This window comes from Nerophis ophidion, linkage group LG20 (genome assembly GCF_033978795.1).
Source record: "Nerophis ophidion isolate RoL-2023_Sa linkage group LG20, RoL_Noph_v1.0, whole genome shotgun sequence".
Taxonomy (NCBI): Eukaryota; Metazoa; Chordata; class Actinopteri; order Syngnathiformes; family Syngnathidae; genus Nerophis; species Nerophis ophidion.
In genome coordinates, this window is record NC_084630.1 from 32,181,251 (window position 1) to 32,200,706 (window position 19,456).

General features: G+C 40.7%; 1 protein-coding gene across 2 annotated transcripts in view; it reads left to right on the plus strand.

Annotated features, from left to right (window-relative positions):
* xylt1 (xylosyltransferase I) overlaps nucleotides 1-19,456 on the plus strand; it is a 342,709-nt gene that overhangs the window by 199,659 nt on the left and 123,594 nt on the right. For both annotated transcript variants that reach the window (XM_061880992.1, XM_061880993.1), the window contains exons 4-5: nucleotides 2,152-2,324; nucleotides 15,173-15,375. In XM_061880992.1, the coding sequence (XP_061736976.1) occupies nucleotides 2,152-2,324; nucleotides 15,173-15,375 (376 nt within the window). The remainder of the gene's footprint in view (nucleotides 1-2,151; nucleotides 2,325-15,172; nucleotides 15,376-19,456) is intronic.

Here is a 19,456-nt window from a genome sequence, read left to right on the forward strand (position 1 = left end):
TGCCCTCACAAAATAGATGATTTTCTGATAAGCACTTCAGAAATCAGACAGACTCTTACTATTATTGGTGTGAGTTTTTAATACGTCATTCTATTCGAATTTAATGTACAAAACCCAAACCCAGAGAAGTTGGCACGTTGTGCAAATCGTAAATAAAAACAGAATACAATGATTTGAAAATACTTTTCAACTTATATTTAATTGAATAGACTCCAAAGACAAGATATTTAATGTTTGAACCGAGAAACTGAATTTAAATTGCAAATAATCATTAAACTTAGAATTCAATGGCAGCCACACATTGCAAAAAAAGTTGGCACAGTGGAATTTTTACCACTGTGTTACTTGGCCTTTCCTTTTACCAACTCTCAGTTAATGTTTGGGAATTGAGGAGACCAATTTTTGAAGCTTTTCAGGTGGAATTCTTTCCTATTCTTGCTTGATGTACAGCTTAAGTTGTTCAACAGTCTGGGGTCTCTGTTGTGGTATTTTAGGCTTCATATTGCGCTACACAATTTTTAATGGGAGACAGGTCTGGACTACAGTCAGGCCAGTCCAGTACCCGCACTCTTTTACTACAAAGCCACGCTGTTGTAAAACGTACATAATGTGGCTTGGTATTGAATACTGAAATAAGCAGGGGCGTCTATGAAAAAGACGTTGCTTGGATGGCAACTTATGTTGCTCCAAAACCTTTATGTACCTTTCAGCATTAATGCTGCCTTCACAGATGTGTAAGTTGCCCATGCCTTGGGCACTAATAAACCCCCATACCATCACAGATGCTTGCTTTGGAACGCTGAGCCTATAACAGTCCGAATGGTTCTTCTCCTCTTTGGTCCTGCGGACACGACGTCCACAGTTTCCAAAAACAATTTGAAATGTGGAATCGTCAGACCACAGAACACTTTTCCACTTTGCATCAGTCCATCTTAGTTGAGTTCGGGCCCAGCGAAGGCGGTGTTTGTGGGTGTTGTTGATAAACAGCTTTCGCTTTGCATGGTGGAGTTATAACTTGCACTTACAGATGTAGCAACAAACCGTAGTTACTGACAGTGGTTTTCTTATGTGTTCTTGAGCCATTGTGGTGATATCCTTTACACACTGATGTCAGTTTTTGATGCAGTACCACCTGAGAAATCAAAGGTCACGGGCATTTCTTCAGATTCTCGGAAACTTTTGATGATATTACTGACTGTAGATGGTAAAATCCCTAAATTCCTTGCAATAGCTGATTGAGAATAAGTACATCTTTCTCAGTGGTGACCCTCACCCCATCCTTGTTTGTGAATGACTGAGCATTTCATGGAAGGTGCTTTTATACCCAAATCGTGGCACCCACCTGTTCCCAATTAGCCTGTTCACCTGTGTGATGTTCCAAATAACTGTTTGATGAGCATTCCTCAACTTTCTCAGTCTTTTTTGCCTCTTGTGCCAGCTTTTTTGAAACATGTTGCAGGCATCAAATTCCAAATGAGCTAACATTTGCAAAAAATAACACATTTTCTTAGTTGAAATGTTAAGTATCTTGTCTTTGCAGTCTATTCAATTGAATATAGTTTGAAAAGGTTTTGCAAATCATTGTATTTTGTTTTTATTTACCATTTACATAACGTGCCAACTTTTGGGTTTTGTATATGCAATTGCTGTCCTCACTGAATAACTGTACTGTACGACACCCAGTGACAAAGGGGTAAATGAAGTGAAGTGAAGTGAAGTGAATTATATTTATATAGCGCTTTTTCTCAAGTGACTCAAAGCGCTTTACATAGTGAAACCCAATATCTAAGTTACATTTAAACCAGTGAGGGTGGCACTGGGAGCAGGTGGGTAAAGTGTCTTGCCCAGGGACACAACGGCAGTGACTAGGATGGCGGAAGCGGGAATCGAACCTGCAACCCTCAAGTTGCTGGCACGGCCACTCTACCAACCGAGCTATACCGCCCCACTGAAAGAAATATGATAATCACTTACACTCCCACTTAAGATGGTATCACTCTTCCTAGGTGTTCTTTTTTTGTGTGTTTGTTTTTGTTTTTTATGAAATGCAGAGAAATTAAATGTTTTGGTTATTTTGCATGGCTCTAACAATAATCAAGCTTGTAAGTATTGCATCAATAAAAAAGAAACACATACTTTATGCCTGCACAGGGAAAGCCAATGCCAACGTCCAGTGGGACGAAGACCCTGCCGAGATCTTCCCATCGAATCCAGTGAGAATAGTTTTTGTCCTGGTGGTGCATGGACGCGCCTCTCGTCAGTTCCAGCGTCTTCTCAAAACGATCTACCACACATCCCACTACTACTACGTACACGTGGATCAGGTAAGTTCCAATTCAAAAGCAGTTGAGGTAACACTTGCTCTGTTTTGGTTAATTTTGCTTTTCGTTTTTAGAGGCTGCAAATTAGCAGGCAGTGACTGCACCAATTAAGTAATTAGCCACTGAAAGCTGCGTTTTTTCGGACGGAAAATGTTGGACTGTATTCCTTGAAGTGTCTGTTTCCTTAAATGCTGAGTATATTGTCTTCCTGGAAATAGTCACAGCACTTTAAAATACCCAATACGCATACAATAATGAAAATTGTTGTATTGACTCTGACTTAGAGATAATAATACACACATTATTGTGATTTATGTTTGCAGTAGAGCAGCAACGATTAATTGATTAATTTGATTAGAAAAATCCTTGGATTTCTATGTTGCTGCATCACATAATCATTTGAGTGTAAATAACCAAAAAAATAGTAAAATCAAAACCAAAACTTAAAATATGCAAACATAATTTCTGCACATCCATTTCATTAGAGCGCAAATGAGAGTATGTATGAGTATTAACTTCCATGTTATTATTTTCATTAATGCATACATTTGAAGTGCAATTTTTAATGTTAATGATGTGCATTTATTAAAAAAAATAATGAAAGGCTTGGCAAGCAAAAAAATAACTATTTAAAATACGCATTATGTAGAGATGTCCGATAATGGCTTGTTTGTCGATATCGGATATTGTCCAACTCTTAATTACCGACACCGATATATACAGTGTTGGAATTAACACATTATCATGGCTAATTTTGTTGTGATGCCTCGCTGGATGCAATAAACAATGTAACAAAGTTTTTCAAAACAAATCAACTCAAGTTATAGGCAAAAATGCCAACATGGCACTCCCATATTTATTATTGAAGTCACAAAGTGCATTATTTTTTTTTTTACATGCCTCAAAACAGCAGCTTGGGGATGCAGGGTTGAGGTGGGGCGGTAGGGGATAGTGGAGGGTGTATATCGTAGCGTCCCGGAAGAGTTAGTGCTGCAAGGGGTTCTGGTTATTTGTTCTGTTGTGTTTATGTTGTGTTTCGGTGCGGATTTTCTCCCGAAATGTGTTTTTCATTCTTGTTTGGTGTGGGTTCACAATGTGGCGCATATTTGTAATAGTGTTAAAGATGTTTATACGGCCACCCTCAGTGTGGTCTGTACTTCTGACTCCCTACGTCTACTACACAGCAGTGTTTTAAAAAGACATTATTTTTACTTATAGAAACTGATACCTATCATTTTTAAACTGATACCGATCATTTCCGATATTATATTTTAAAGCATTTATCGGCCGATAATATCGGCAGTCCGATATTATTGGACATCCCTAGCATTAAAGGCCTACTGAAACCTACTACTACCCACCACACAGTCTGATAGTTTATATATCAATGATGAAATATTAACATTGCAACACATGCCAATACGGCCTTTTTAGTTTACTAAATTACAATTTTAAATTTTCCGGGAGTTTCGTCTTCAAAACGTCGTGTAATGATGACGTGTACGCAAGACGTCACGGGTTTTTAGGAAGTATGAGCGCTACGCACACACACACAGCTAAAAGTCGTCTGCTTTAACGGCATAATTATACAGTTTTTTGGACATCTGTGTTGCTGAATCTTTTGCAATTTGTTTAATTAATATTGGAGAAGTCACAGTAGAAAAATGGAGTTGGGAAGCTTAGCCTTTAGCTACACAAACACACGGTGATTCCTTGTTTAAAATTCCTCGAGGTGAAACCTTCCTCTGGATCAGAGCGCGGTCAAGAGAATATGGATCCCGACCACATGTCAACCAGCAGGTTTCGGTGAGAAATTTGTGGTTAAAAAGTCAGTTCTTATCGGAGAAAAGCTGAGCTTGTGCCGTCCATAAAGCTGACGTCGACTCCCCTGAGACACTGCGCGTCAAGACACCCATGGAGACACCCTTCCGACTATCAGGTACTATTAAACTCACTAAAACACTAGCAACACAATAGAAAGATAAGGGATTTCCCAAAATTATCCTAGTAAATGTGTCTAAAATCATCGGAATCCGTCCCAATGTAATCTTGTTTTTTTTTTTTTTTTTTTTTTCTAGTCCGTCGCTATCAATACCCTCAAACACGAATCTTTCATCCTCGCTCAAATTAATAAGAAAATTGTCGTTTTCTCGGTCCGAATAGCACTTTTTGTTGGAGGCTCCCATTAAAAACAATGTGAATATGTGAGGAGCCATCAAACATGTGATGTCATCGTCTGCGACTTCCGGTAGAGGCAGGGCTTTTCTCTCAGCACCAAAAGTTGCAAACTTTATCGTGAATGTTCTCTACTAAATCCTTTCAGCAAAAATATGGCAATATCGCGAAATGATCAAGTATGACACAGAATGGACCTGCTATCCCCGTTTAAATAAGTAAATCTCATTTCAGTAGGCCTTTAAGGTTATTAATTGTTGTATCCTACGACTCCATTCATCAAACAAACTAATGAATAGATAATTAAATGGCTAAAATAAATATTAATTGCAGCTCTAGTTTGCCCTGTATAGAACTGTTATAGTTCAGCTTGTTTGCAGTAATTGTAACCCTAAGATGGAGGGACAGGAGACAGCCTGCTAATAAATAGTTTTTTTAATTTTTTTCACAGAAAGACAAAACAAACCACAAATGATACATGCTCAAGTGCCAGGCATGTAACAGCAGAAGAGTAGACAATGCACACTGACAATTATCCAGTGTGCATGAGGCTGGCTTATAAAGGCATCTGCATAGTGATCAGAAACAAGGGAGTCTCCTGATCAATAATCAGAGGCAGGTGAGGAGCACGGCGCTCTTAAGCAGTTATAAAGTCACTGCAGGGGGATGCATACAGGAAGTACAACATAAACATAGGGACGGCGTGGCGCAGTGGGGAGGGTGGCCGTGCGCAACCCGAGCGTCCCTGGTTCAATTCCCACCTAGTACCAACCTCGTCACGTCCGTTGTGTCCTGAGCAAGACACTTCACCCTTGCTCCTGATGGGTGCTGGTTGGCGCCTTGCATGGCAGCTCCCTCCATCAGTGTGTGAATGTGTGTGTGAATGGGTAAATGTGGAAGTAGTGTCAAAGCGCTTTGAGTACCTTGAAGGTAGAAAAGCGCTATATAAGTACAACCCATTTATAATTTATTTATAAATCAAGAGCGCAAAAAATGGAAATAAACACAGAACATAGGATAACTAATGTACAAATATGCAAAGTCTGACCTAGAGTCAGGGAAGACCCAGTAGAGGCACAGCTGGAGGCGGCGTCCTGGGAAGACCCACTTGAGGCGGCGTATGCTGTGCACTCACGGGAGGCAGAGCTGAAAATGGCATCTGCAGCGGACCCACGGGAGGTGGAGCTGGACGTGGCATCTGTGGTGAACCCACAGAAGGCAGAGCTGGTGAACACGTTTGCGGCACACCCACGGGAGGTCGGAGTGGCGATGGTGTCTGCAGCGGGCCTAAGAAAGGCGCAACTGTAGGTGGAGTCTATGGCGGGCCCACAGAAGACATAGCTGACGGCGTCCCCGCGGGTGAAAAGACGGGTTGCAGCCTCAGGTGGAGGGAGCTCTACATCTCCAATTGCACAGCTGCCCAGGAATACCCCCCCAAAAAAGTAGGAGCCTCGGTGGAGGGAGCCCTGCATCCCCAGTTGCACATCTGCCAATAATACACCCCTCTAGATGCTCTCTCTGGTTGGAGAGAAGAGATATTGACCGGCGGCATCAGCAAGATCAGTCGGAGCCAAAGCCAATGGTGGTGAGTTGCTGCCACCACCCATTAATGTGCCCCACAGCTTCCACTTGGAACAGGAACTTGAACCATCTTGAAACTCCATCCAGAGCAAGAGTGGCACTGAAACGGGTGGCGGCAAAGCCTTGATCTGGCTTGGTACAGGAGGAGGTGGCACCAAAGCCTAGATTTTACAAGGAACAGTAATAGGTGTTGCCAAAGCTTTGATTTGGCGAAAATCAGGAACAGTTAGTGCCAGAGCCTTGATTTTGTAAGGAGCAGGAACATGTGGTTGCCTTGCAACCGCAACAAGAACAGCCGGAACAGAAACAGCAAGCAACGTGGTCCAGGAATGGGTCTCAAGACACAGCCTTGAACAACCAAGGCATTGATACCAACGGAAGTTATGCTCCAGAAGACTGGGTAGCTGGAACTGGTGCTTGAGTTAGCATAAGAGAGTCCACGGAGCCAGCATTGCCACGTGAGCTAGCAGATGCGCACTTCGGCCGCTGGTGCTTCTCTGCACGCGCCCTTGGGTGTGCTTGTACAACTAGCGACGCTGGGTCAGCGAGTTCGGTCAGTCCTGGGCTGCACTGGCTAGCAACTAAGGCCATCAAGAGCGCGACAAAGTGGGCAATAAGATTACTGTATTTGACTTTTAGTGGAGTTGAAGGCTGCTGCGCTTAGTCCTGGAACAGCAGAGGAGGTTGAATTGGTGCAGGTCTTGATGGTGTGTCGAACCTGCTGGTGTTGACTCCCGCCTATGGTGATGGCATGCAGGATAGGTGGGACTTGGCTAAAAGGATTCTATCAGGACCAGAACACCATCTGGTTCCCGCATTGTTGTCTCCAGTTCCGGTATGTAGCGCTGAGCCTCAGGTGACCATGTCTTCAAAAACCATCCTCCCATACTTGGCCCCCTCAGCATTGCTGTATGTCGTCTTAGCGAGGTCACGTCGTGGCTGAATCTTTCCGTCACGGTGTCGCATGGTTGCGGTAGTTGGGACCCCGAGATGTGGAGACAGGAGATTGCATGCAAGTAAAAACTGTTTATTGCTATTTAGCAGAGAGCAAAAAACTGCAGAAAAATTGCCTGGCACGCAACGGTAGAGAGTAGCATATGTACAGTGTAAAACAGAAGAAAAAAAACAGAACATAGGAAAAATAATATACAAAGTCTGACCTCAAGTGACAGGTCATGACAGTCCATCCATCCATCCATTTTCTACCGCTTATTCCCTTTTGGGGTCGCGGGGGGCGCTGGCGCCTATCTCAGCTACAATCGGGCGGAAGGCGGGCTACACCCTGGACAAGTCGCCACCTCATCGCAGGGCCAACACAGATAGACAGACAACATTCACACTCACATTCACACACTAGGGCCAATTTAGTGTTGCCAATCAACCTATTCCCAGGTGCATGTCTTTGGAAGTGGGAGGAAGCCGGAGTACCCGGAGGGAACCCACGCATTCACGGGGAGAACATGCAAACTCCACACAGAAAGATCCCGAGCCTGGATTTGAACCCAGGACTGCAGGACCTTCGTATTGTGAGGCAGACGCACTAACCCCTCTGCCACCGTGAAGCCCCATGACAGTCAATTACTAAATTAAAGGCTGTCTCTAAAATAATGCTGTTGTTTGTTTTCATTTAGCGAAGGGGTAACCAATATATTGTTTTTAATGAGTACCTTTAATACCGACCTACAAATAAATAGCCATTTTGATACATATACAGTAGCACCTCAACTTACGAGCTCAATTGGGTTCTGTAACTGAGCTCGTGACCCAAAACAATTGTATCTCAAATCATTGAACGTCGGTGTCAGTCAAACATTGATGGCATCTATTAAACAAGACAAGAAGCAAATAAATAAACAGAGACACAATTCAATTTTGCTCAATTTGAGGAGAAACGTGTCGACCTGTAACCTCTTACAGTGTCACCCACGCTCTGGCGTAAGATTGTACGCCACCTCTTTTTATTTAGACTTTCCCTGTTCACATAACAACAGCTGTTTCTAAAGGAATTTGGGGTATGTAAACAGCCATTGTTTTTGGTCACATAAACACAAAAGAAAAAGATGCCTCGGACTTGGACTGGTCCTGGATCGAGCTTGGGCAAGTCTTAGATCACAATATATAACCCCTCCCGCCTCCTCCCATTGTACACAATGGAATTTTTCAAACCTTTGGCTTAATGCAACAAAGACAGCCTCCTGTCTGTTCACTTGGAACTCAGAGAATGTAATGTTTTTTTGATAATTTACATACAATTGTTTTTTGTTTTTTTAATTATTTTGGCTTCACGGTTGCAGAGGGGTTAGTGCATCTGCCTCACAATATGAAGGTCCTGAGTAGTCCTGGGTTCAATCCCGGGCTCGGGATCTTTCTGTGTGGAAGTTGCATGTCCTCCCCGTGAATGCGTGGGTTCCCTCCGGGTACTCCGGCTTCCTCCCACCTCCAAAGACATGCACCTGGGGATAGGTTGATTGGCAACACTAAATTGGCCCTAGTGTGTGAATGTGAGTGTGAATGTTGTCTGTCTATCTGTGTTGGCCCTGCGATGAGGTGGCGACTTGTCCAGGGTGTACACCGCCTTTTGCCCGATTGTAGCTGAGATAGGCACCAGCGCCCCCTGCGACCCCAAAGGGAATAAGCGGTAGGAAATGGATGGACATACAATTTTTTTTTTACAGCCGGCCTTGGAAATATAAATATATATATATTTTTTTTAATATTTAACATGCCTTATAAAAAGAAAAACTCACTTTTATATAAGACATTTTGTTTTAAAAACAATACAATAGAATGTAATTATTTTTTTTAAAGTAAGGTTAAAATAACGTACAACATTCACATTGGAAATGGAACTTCTGTTTTGTGTCTCCTTTGGGCTGCTTTTACGTCATGTCACAGGAGGAATTTTCATTGTTGTCTGTGTTGCACACGGACGTCTTTGAGTGACGGACTCGAGGTCAGAGCTGACCGCAACCAATATGTATGTACGTATGTGCATAAGACCCTTTGAACAAGGCTAGTAATGCTTGATTGTCCCCTTGTAGAGTCTCGTCGTTTACATGGTTGGTCGTGTTTTTAATGTTTTGTATTTTTTTGGTCTACTTGAAATTCACGGCGGCGAGGCTCGTAATTCCAATTCTTGCTTAAGCCACCAAAGTCTCTCATCAAGAGAACACTAACAATTGTAGACAAAACAACCTTTTTGAAACCAAGAGCTACTTCTTGGGTACTGATTAATGCGAAGGGCTACCAGTTTGATACACACTTAAATAAATTGCCAGAAATAGCCAATTTGCTTAATTTACCTTTAAAAAATTAATCTATCTATATATATATATATATATATATATATATATATATATATATATATATATATATATATTGGTATTTCTGTCTGTCATTCCGTTGTACATTTTTTTTCCTTTTACGGAAGGTTTTTTGTAGAGGATAAATGATGAAAAAAAAAAACACTTAATTAAACGGTTTAAAAGAGGATAAGAAACACAAAAAAAGAAAATTTTATTTTGAAACATAGTTTATCTTCAATTTCAACTCTTTAAAATTCAAAATTCAACCGAAAAAAATGAAGAGAAAAACTAGCTGATTCGAATCTTTTTGAAAAAATCAAAAAAAGAATTTATGGAACATCATTTGTAATTTTTCGTGGTTAAGATTGATTTTAGAATTTTGATGACTTGTTTTAAATAGGTTAAAATCCATTCTCCACTTTGTTAGAATATATAACAAATTGGACCAAGCTATATTTCTAACAAAGACAAATCATTATTTCTTATAGATTTTCCGGAACAAAATATTTTAAAAGAAATTCAAAAGACTTTGAAATAAGATTTAAATTTGATTGTACAGATTTTCTAGATTTGCCAGAATATTTTTTTTTAATTCTAATCATAAGTTTGAAGAAATATTTCACAAATATTCTTCGTCGAAATAACAGAAGCTAAAATGAAGAATTAAATTAAAATTAATTTATTATTCTTTAAAATAAAAAAAATAAAAAATTACTTAAACATTGATTTGAATCGTCAGGAAAGAAGAGGAAGGAATTTAAAAGGTAAAAAGGTGTGTTTAAAAATCCTAAAATCATTTTTAAGGTTGTATTTTTTCTCTAAAATTGTCTTTCTGTAAATGAATGTATTTAAACAAGTGAAGACCAAGTCTTTAAAATATTTTCTTGGATTTTCAAATTCTATTTGAGTTTTGTCCCTCTTAGAATTAAAAATGTCGATCAAAGCGAGACCAGCTTGCTAGTGAATGAATACAATTTAAAAAATAGAGGCAGCTCACTGGTAAGTGCTGCCATTTGAGCTATTTTTAGAACAGGCCAGCGGGCTACTCATCTGGTCCTTACGGGCTACCAGGTGCCCGCGGGCCCCACGTTGGTGACCCCTGCTCTAAAGTATCATTATAGTAACATTTTCAATAAGTATAATATTCTGGATTTGGATAATTATGAGATATTCATAGATGCTTGCCTCATCTTTCGAGTTCTAAACAAACTTGCTCCACCTCTTTTTGATAGATTTTATTAATAAAACAAATTCCAGTCAAGAAAACACCAGAGCAGTGACCAGAGGGGAATGCAACATACAAAGGCACAGGACTAAACTTGGCCAAACGGAGAGGCCTAACAGAGGCATACAGTCATGGAACAGGCCTTAAGATCACTGCATTGAAACAGTGGTTGAAAACTAATCAGACATGAACGAAAAATTAGATTATTCCCTTTTTTTTTTTTTTTTTTTTTTTTTTGGTCCATGGTCTGTGGTTATGGTATGCTTGTAATGTCTTGTGATGAATGTCTTATTTTGTATCATGACCTGTTGAATGTTTACTGTATTAACCTGCCTTAGGACAACGGATGAACATTTGCTATTGTGCTAACTCCGGCATATTTAAATTGTTGCTCTATGTTGATGAATTTGCATTGTCCCAATTCAAACAAATGAATAAATAATAAATAAATGCTCACAACTTGAAGCATAACACCTCTCAAAATACTCTTTAGTTGATGTACAACTCCACTAATTGGGTGCCCACTTTGTATGGTCAGGGAGGCGAAACTAATACAGATAACATATCAATCAATTATTATTTATATAGCCCTAAATCAGAAGTGTCTCAAAGGGCTGCACCAGCCACAACGACATCCTCGGTTCAGAGCCCACAAAAGGACAAGGAAAAACTCTACCCAGTCGGATGACAATGAAAAACCTTAGAGAGGACCGCAGATGTGGCGACCCCCCGCCCCCTCTTGGGGAGACCGGAGAAATGGACGTCGAGTAGGTCTAGCATAATATTGTGAAAGTCCAGCCCATAGTGGATCTAACATAATAGTGAGAGTCCAGTCCATAGTGGGGCCAGCAGGAGACCAGCCCGAGCGGAGACAGGTCCGCAGCGCAGAGATGTCCCTAACCGATGCACAGGTGAGCGGTCCTCCCCGGGTCCTGACTCTGGACAGCCAGCACTTCCTCCATGGCCACCGGACCTGTGCCCCCCCCCCCTCCACAAGGGAGAGGGGGGCAGAGCAGAAAAGAAAAGAAACGGCAGATCAACTAGTCTAAAAAGGGGGTCTATTTAAAGGCTAGAGTATACAAATGAGTTTTAAGATAGGACTTAAATGCTTCTACTGAGGTAGCATCTCGAACTGTTACCGGGAGGGCATTCCAGAGTACTGGAGCCCAAATAGAAAACGCTCTATAGCCCGCAGACTTTTTTTGGGCTTTGGGAATCACTAATAAGCCGGAGTTCTTTGAACGCAGATTTCTTGCCGGGACATGTGGTACAATACAATCGGCAAGATAGGATGGAGCTAGACCGTGTAGTATTTTATACGTAAGTAGTAAAACCTTAAAGTCACATCTTAAGTGCACAGGAAGCCAGTGCAGGTGAGCCAGTACAGGCGTAATGTGATCAGACTTTCTTGTTCTTGTCAAAAGTCTAGCAGCCGCATTTTGTACCAACTGTAATCTTTTAATGCTAGACATGGGGAGAGCCGAAAATAATACGTTACAGTAATCGAGACGAGACGTAACGAATGCATGAATACGAATCTCAGCGTCACTAGTAAACAAAATGGAACGTAACATAAACTAAATATTGATATGTGTCCATTAATCTGTGCTATGAATATATTTTCGGTATTATACCATTAAAAAAAAAAAGTAAAAATTGCCAAATGTGAGTATTTGCCGGTTAAATACACAGCAGAAACCAGAGGTGCGACAGTGGCCAGCCTCACCACTTGATGTTTGCATAAAGATGTATTATCATACACCATTCATTTCAACAACCTGTGTAATGTCTTTAATGTAAGTATGTGACAAAATATTTCTGCCTGATTGGATGATAAACTGCAGAGGACATCCATACGGAAAGGCAATCAGCAGTCTGCCGCAACTGGTTGGAAGTCCGTAAGTCAGTGGGAGTCAACCATGAACCTCACCGTAAGTCACTGAATTTGAGTGACAGGTATACTGTAAGTTGGGGCCTGTAAATGTATACTGTCACATTTTTAGACCTGATTCACATTCACACTGCAAAAAATTAAATCTAAGTAAGATTAAATATCTGAAATAAGGGTTATATTTGCCTATTTTGTGTCTGACAAGATCTTTCTTCTCACTAAGCAGATTTTATGCCAGTGTTTTATTGTTTTAAGGGTCTTGGTCCTAAATGATCTCAGTAAGATATTACTGCTTGTTGCTGAGATTTGATGACCTAAATCAGGAGTGTCAAACTCAAATACAGAGTGGGCCAAAATTTTAAAAGGAACAAAGCCGCAGGCCAAGGTTGAACAACATTAACCTTTCAATAGGGACCCAAACAAGTTTTGCATTAAATATTGAACAAGTAAGGCTTATTTAACTTTAGTGACATGCAAAATCCAGTTTCAAACAATAATAATAATAATTAAAAAATATCAATGGCATATCAAATAACATTTAAATAAACATTTTATGCCTTTTTTTCTATTTGCAATCTTCTGAGGTAAATAGCAATTTTTTTCCACAGGCTAATAATACATTTGAAAATAAAATAACAATAATGAATGAACCAAACATTCAAGCCTTGAAGTAGCAAGAGAAAATACATGAATAAAACGTTAATTATTGGTCAGTTTGTTGGAAGTTTCCCGGAAGAGTTAGTGCTGCAAAGGGTTCTGGGTATTTGTTCTGTTGTATTACGGTGCGGATGTTCACCCGCAATGTGTTAGTCACTCTTGTTTGGTGTGGGTTCACAGTGTGGCGCATATTTGTAACAGTGCTAAAGTTGATTATACGGCCACTCTCAGTGTGACCTGTATGGCTGTTAACCAAGTATACATGGCATTCACTTGTGCGTGTGTGTGTCTGCAAAAGCCAGAAATATTATGTGACACGCTGATAGTATGGAGGAAAAGCAGACGTGACGACAGGTTGAGAGAACGCTAAAGGGAGTCCCATAAATGCACGCCCCCAATATAGTTGTCCATGTGGAAATCGGTCGAAATTCGGGAGAATGGTTGCCCTGGGAGATTTTCGGGAGGGGCACTGAACTTTGGGAGTCTACCGGGAAAATTAGGAGGGTTGGCAAGTATGAGAATTAGCGGTGAATGCGGTGTTACAGCGGCACCGACGCTGTATAACACCGGCGGGCCAGCTCTAGTGCTAAATTGATATTGCCTCAAGGGCCAAATTAAATTACACGGCGGGCCAGAGTTTGACACCCATGACCTATATTGAGTAAAACAGGCTTTATACTTTTTTTAAAGTAATCATTTTTTACTTCGAACTTTGATGTTGGATGTTCTCACATACATGTAAGAGGATTCTGTGCTATGGCTATGAGTTGTTTTTTCCCTTGGCCTCAGTCTGGACCCCCTCTCCAGGGGCCAAGGCTTAGACCGATTTAATTTTTTCTCAACCGCCCCCCCCCATTGTTTACCTGTATGTCACCTTTTTTTGTAAGGGGCGCCGAAACTTAGCAGACCCCTCAGGTATCCTGTAATGTTTGTCTGATCTTGAATGGGATTGTGCTGAATTTTTTAATTTCCCCTCAGGGATTAATAAAGTATTTCTGATTCTGATTATGGGCTTCACGGTGGCAGACGGGTTAGTGCGTCTGCCTGACAATACGAAGTTCCTGCAATCCTGGGTTCAAATCCAGGCTCGGGATCTTTCTGTGTGGAGTTTGCATGTTCTCCCCGTGAATGCGTGGGTTCCCTCCGGGTACTCCGGCTTCCTCCCACCTCCAAAGACATGCACCTGGGGATAGGTTGATTGGCAACACTAAATTGGCCCTAGTGTGTGAATGTGAGTGTGAATGTTGTCTGTCTATCTGTGTTGGCCTTGCGATGAGGTGGCGACTTGTCCGGGGTGTACCCTGCCTTCCGCCCGATTGTAGCTGAGATAGGCGCCAGCGCCCCCCGCGACCCCGAAAGGGAATAAGCGGTAGAAAATGGATGGATGGATGGATTCTGATTACTTCAAGCATGAAAAAAAAAAAAATCATGATGCCGAGCACATAACATTATGTCAAGATAATGGCGCTAGCATTTATAAATCAATCAATCAATGTTTACTTATATAGCCCTAAATCACTAGTGTCTCAAAGGGCTGCTCAAACCACAACACAAACCACTACGACATCCTCGGTAGGCCCACATAAGGGCAAGGAAAACTCCCACCCAGTGGGACGTCGGTGACAATGATGACCATGAGAACCTTGGAGAGGAGGAAAGCAATGGATGTCGAGCGGGTCTAACATGATTCTGTGAAAGTTCAATCCATAATGGATCCAACACAGTCTAGAATATTTTCCAACATATAGAGCAAAAAAGTCTCGTTTTTTTTCTACCAAGAAAAGTGCACTTATTAGTGAGACTATACTTATTTTAAGGTATTTTTTAGGTTCATTGGGGTTAGCTAATTTTACTTGTTTTGGAAAGTCTTGACCAGCCGCATTTTCTTTTTCTATTGGCAGATAATTTTGCTTATTTCAAATAAAATACCCCTCATTTTTGTATTTTTTTTTTCCCCTTGTTTTTGAACACTGACTTTTTGCAATGTTTGTTGAAATGTTGTCCCCTTCCGTTGCAGCGGTCCAACTACCTCCACCGACAGATCAAGTCCTTGGCTGCTCAGTATCCCAACGTGAGGGTGACTCCATGGCGCATGGCCACCATCTGGGGGGGTGCCAGTCTTCTGACCATGTATCTCCGAAGTATGGCCGACCTGTTGTCTATGAGAGACTGGAGCTGGGATTTTTTCATCAACCTCAGTGCTGCCGACTACCCAATCAGGTAAAAAGGGAAGATCACGGCATGTGACAAAGCTTCGGATTCTAGACCAGAAATGCTGAACAATAGGAAAATGATGGTGGGAATTCAATATGCATGGTTCTTAGCTTTTGTGGTTAACTGTGTGCTTTGAATAAACAGTCTCAGTCCAAAGCAAACAGATCAATGAAGTTGAACGTCTGCTTCTCAAACACTTTTACCTCACAACTGCCCACCCAATTCGTTCCTGGCTTGCACTCCATTTAGGGGGTCACGTGGTGAACTGATTGCAATTTAATTGCCCAGAGTCGATACGTATTGACTTTGCTGTGTACCGGATGGTCCAAAAAGCCTGTCTCGGTTTTTTGAAAGATTCCTTATAAAGATGCTATAGAAAGTAATTAAAAACTACAAAGTCTGCATGAACTGATATGGCATAATTGTCATAGAAGTAGAGTCTTGCAGGAAAATGTCTAGACTTTCTTTATATGAGTTTATTGTCCTTCGGGGAGTTCAGGGTCTGCTGCATTTCTGAAGAAGCTATGCAGCAACTAATTAAAATGCTTCTATTATGGGAAGTGTTATCTCTTCTGCACAGCCAGATGTCCACCATTGGATTTAGACAAGTTGTTATAACGGACAAAAGAAAGCTGAATCTGATGTCTCAAATTCTGGAGCCAAGAAATGGAATTTGTTCATACACAAGTTTTAATCTTGTTGTTTCCAGCAAATTGATGAATGCTGCTGACGTGCTGTCAGCATGTTTTTGCACCATGTCTGAGTTTATGTCTTGCAGCATGCGACACGTTTGCATATTTATCCTGTCAATGTATGATTAAATGCATTCGAGAGCGAATATGCCAGGACGCTGTTATGCTCGTATTTTGCATCCTCATTTGCATGAGGGTGATGGAGTCGGAAAAAGGGCTGACAGTGGAGATTTTAAGACCCATCTGTTGGGAAATGAAACGATTGATGGAGCAAGAAGAGGAAACGGAGACGCAGGAATGACAGGGAGACGAGAGGAAGAGAGAACGAGCTTTTAGGAAATGGATGTTTATATCATGCAGTTTTAAAATATGTAAATTTGACTGTTGAATCTTAATATAGCAACTACACTTATGACTCCTTGGATGTAGATGACGTTGCAAATGTGGTCCTATCAAAGTATGATTAAAGTACTCAATATAGTTTTAAAAAAGTTGAGTACGGGTGATTCTCGCTGCTACAATATGTACAGTGATATCTTTGTACTAAATGCTCATCAGTCCATCCATTTTCCTCCGCCTAGCCAAGGTTGGGTTGCGGGGGCAGCAACCTAAGCACAGAAGCCCAGACTTCCCTCTCCCCGGCCACTTCGTCCAACTCCTCCCAGGGGATCCTGAGGCGTTCCTAATGATCCCCGTGGCCTCCTAATGATCGGACGTACCCTTCGGGTGGCATCCTGACCAGATGCCCGAACCACCTCATCTGGCTCCTCTTGATGAGGAGGAGCAGTGGCTTTAGTTTGAGATCCCCACGGATGGCAGCGCTTCTCACCCTATCTCGAAGGGAGAGCCTCGCCACCTGGCGGAGGAAGCTCATTTCGGCCGCTTGTACCCGCGATCCTGTCCTTTTCGGTCATAACCCAAATCTCACGACCATAGGTCAGGATGGGAACATAGATCAACCAGTAAATTAAGAGCTTTGCCTTCCGGCTCAGCTCCTTCTTCACCACAACAGAACGATACAGCGTCCGCATTACTGAAGACGCCGCACCGATCTCACGATCCACTCTTCCCTCACTCGAGAAAAAGACTCTGAGGTACTTGAACTCCTCCACTTGGGTCAGGGTCTCCTCCCCAACCCGCAGATGGCACTCCACCCTTTTCCGGGCAAGAACCATGGACTCGGAGGTGCTGATTCTCATCCAAGTCGCGTCACACTCGGCTGCGAACCGATCCAGATTGAGCTGATGATCTTGGCCAGATTAAGCCATCAGGACCACATCATCTGCAAAAAGCAGAGACCTAATCCTGCAGCCATCAAAATGACTGCACATCAGTATTTTTTTTTTATTATTTATTTCTTTAATTCAATTAATATCAATCTCTCTAGGATTGCACCCGCTAATTTATTGATTGTTGCACCCTAAATGCCTGAAATTGCAGCAGATTCCTTGGGAAAGTTGCAGAAAAATGTGCAATGATTTGCGTCTTTTTGTTTGTTTGTCTGTTTGTTTGTTTGTTTGTTTGTTTGTTTTTAAAAATGTCGACTCAACTTGTACTTTTATGAAATTACAATCAATGTTTAAGTTGTTACTTGTACCCGATCGCAACAAAAAAATACTGTCTTGATGTTTTACTTGTTTTACGGCGCAGACTTAAAAGTAGATACTGAATGGCAGTCAAAGCACTTCCTTTTGAGCTCATTGTCAAACTACTGTCCTGTTTTAATTATTACAATGAAAAATTGTGAGAAATATTATGATTACAGAAATTAGGACGCCTTCGGTGGTGTCTACAATTTGTGGACGACAGATTAGACTCTAGTCTAGTCCGCAAGTTGCAAACATGTTCCATATCATACACGTGAAAAGTGTTTGTCTGTCTTAAAGATTCATTTATTTTCCGACTCATTTGCCGCTGCACGTTTAAAGCAATTTTGAACTGATCTGTAGTGATAATGTGTGTTGGTAAATGAGAGATTATCATCAAGCATTAAAGTCAAAGTTAAAGTACCAATGATTGTCACACACACACTAGATGTGGCGAAATTATTCTCTGCATTCGACCCATCACTCTTGATCACCCCCTGGGAGGTGAGGGGAGCAGTGAGCAGCAGCAGTGCCGCGCCCGGGAATCATTTTTGGTGATTTAACCCCCAATTCCAACCCTTGATGCTGAGTGCCAAGCAGGGAGGTAATGGGTCCCATTTTTGTATAGCCTTTGGTATGCCTCGGCCAGGGTTTGACCTCACAACCTACCAATCTCAGGGCGGACACTCAAACCCAGGGGTCACCAACGCGGTGCCCACGGGCACCAGGTAGCCCATAAGGACAGATGAGTAGCCCGCTGGCCTGTTCTAAAAATAGCTCAAATAGCAGCACTTACCAGTGAGCTGCTTCTATTTTTTTTATTTTATTTATTTACTAGCAAGCTGGTCTCGCTTTGCTCGACATTTTTAATTCTAAGAGAGACAAAACTCAAATAGAATTTGAAAATCCAAGAAAATATTTTAAAGACTTGGTCTTCACTTGTTTAAATAAATTCATTTATTTTTTTACTTTGCTTCTTATAACTTTCAGAAACACAATTTTAGAGGAAAAAATACAACCTTAAAAAGGATTTTAGGATTTTTAAACACATACACCTTTTTACCTTTTAAATTCCTTCCTCTTCTTTCCTGACGATTTAAATCAATGTTCAAGTATTTTTTTTCTTATTGTAAAGAATTATAAATACATTTTAATTAAATTCTTCATTTTAGCTTCTGTTTTTCGATGAAGAATATTTGTGAAATAGTTCTTCAAACTTATTATGATTAAAATAAAATAAAAATACTCTGGCAAATCTAGAAAATCTGTAGAATCAAATGTAAATCTTATTTCAAAGTATTTTGAATTTCTTTTAAAAAAAAATTCTGTAAAATCTAGAAGAAATAATGATTTGTATTTGTTAGAAATATAGCTTGGTCTAATTTGTTGTATATTATAACAAAGTGCAGATTGGATTTTAAAACATGTCATCAAAATTCTAAAATGAATCTTAATCAGGAAAAATTACTAATGATGTTCCATTAATTATTTTTTTTATTTTTTCAGAAAGATTCAAATGAGCTAGTTTTTCTCTGTATTTTTTGGGGTTGAATTTTTAATTTTAAAGAGTCAAAATTGAAGATAAACTATGTTTCAAATTTTATTTTCATTTTTTTCGTGTTTTCTCCTCTTTTAAACCGTTAAATTAGGTGTTTTTTTTTCATCATTTATTTTCTACAAAAACCCTTCCGTAAAAGGAAAAAAAAACTACGATAGAATGACGGACAGAAATACCCAATTTTTTTAATATATATATATAGATTTATTTATTAAAGGTACATTTCTGGCAATTTATTTAAGTGTGTATCA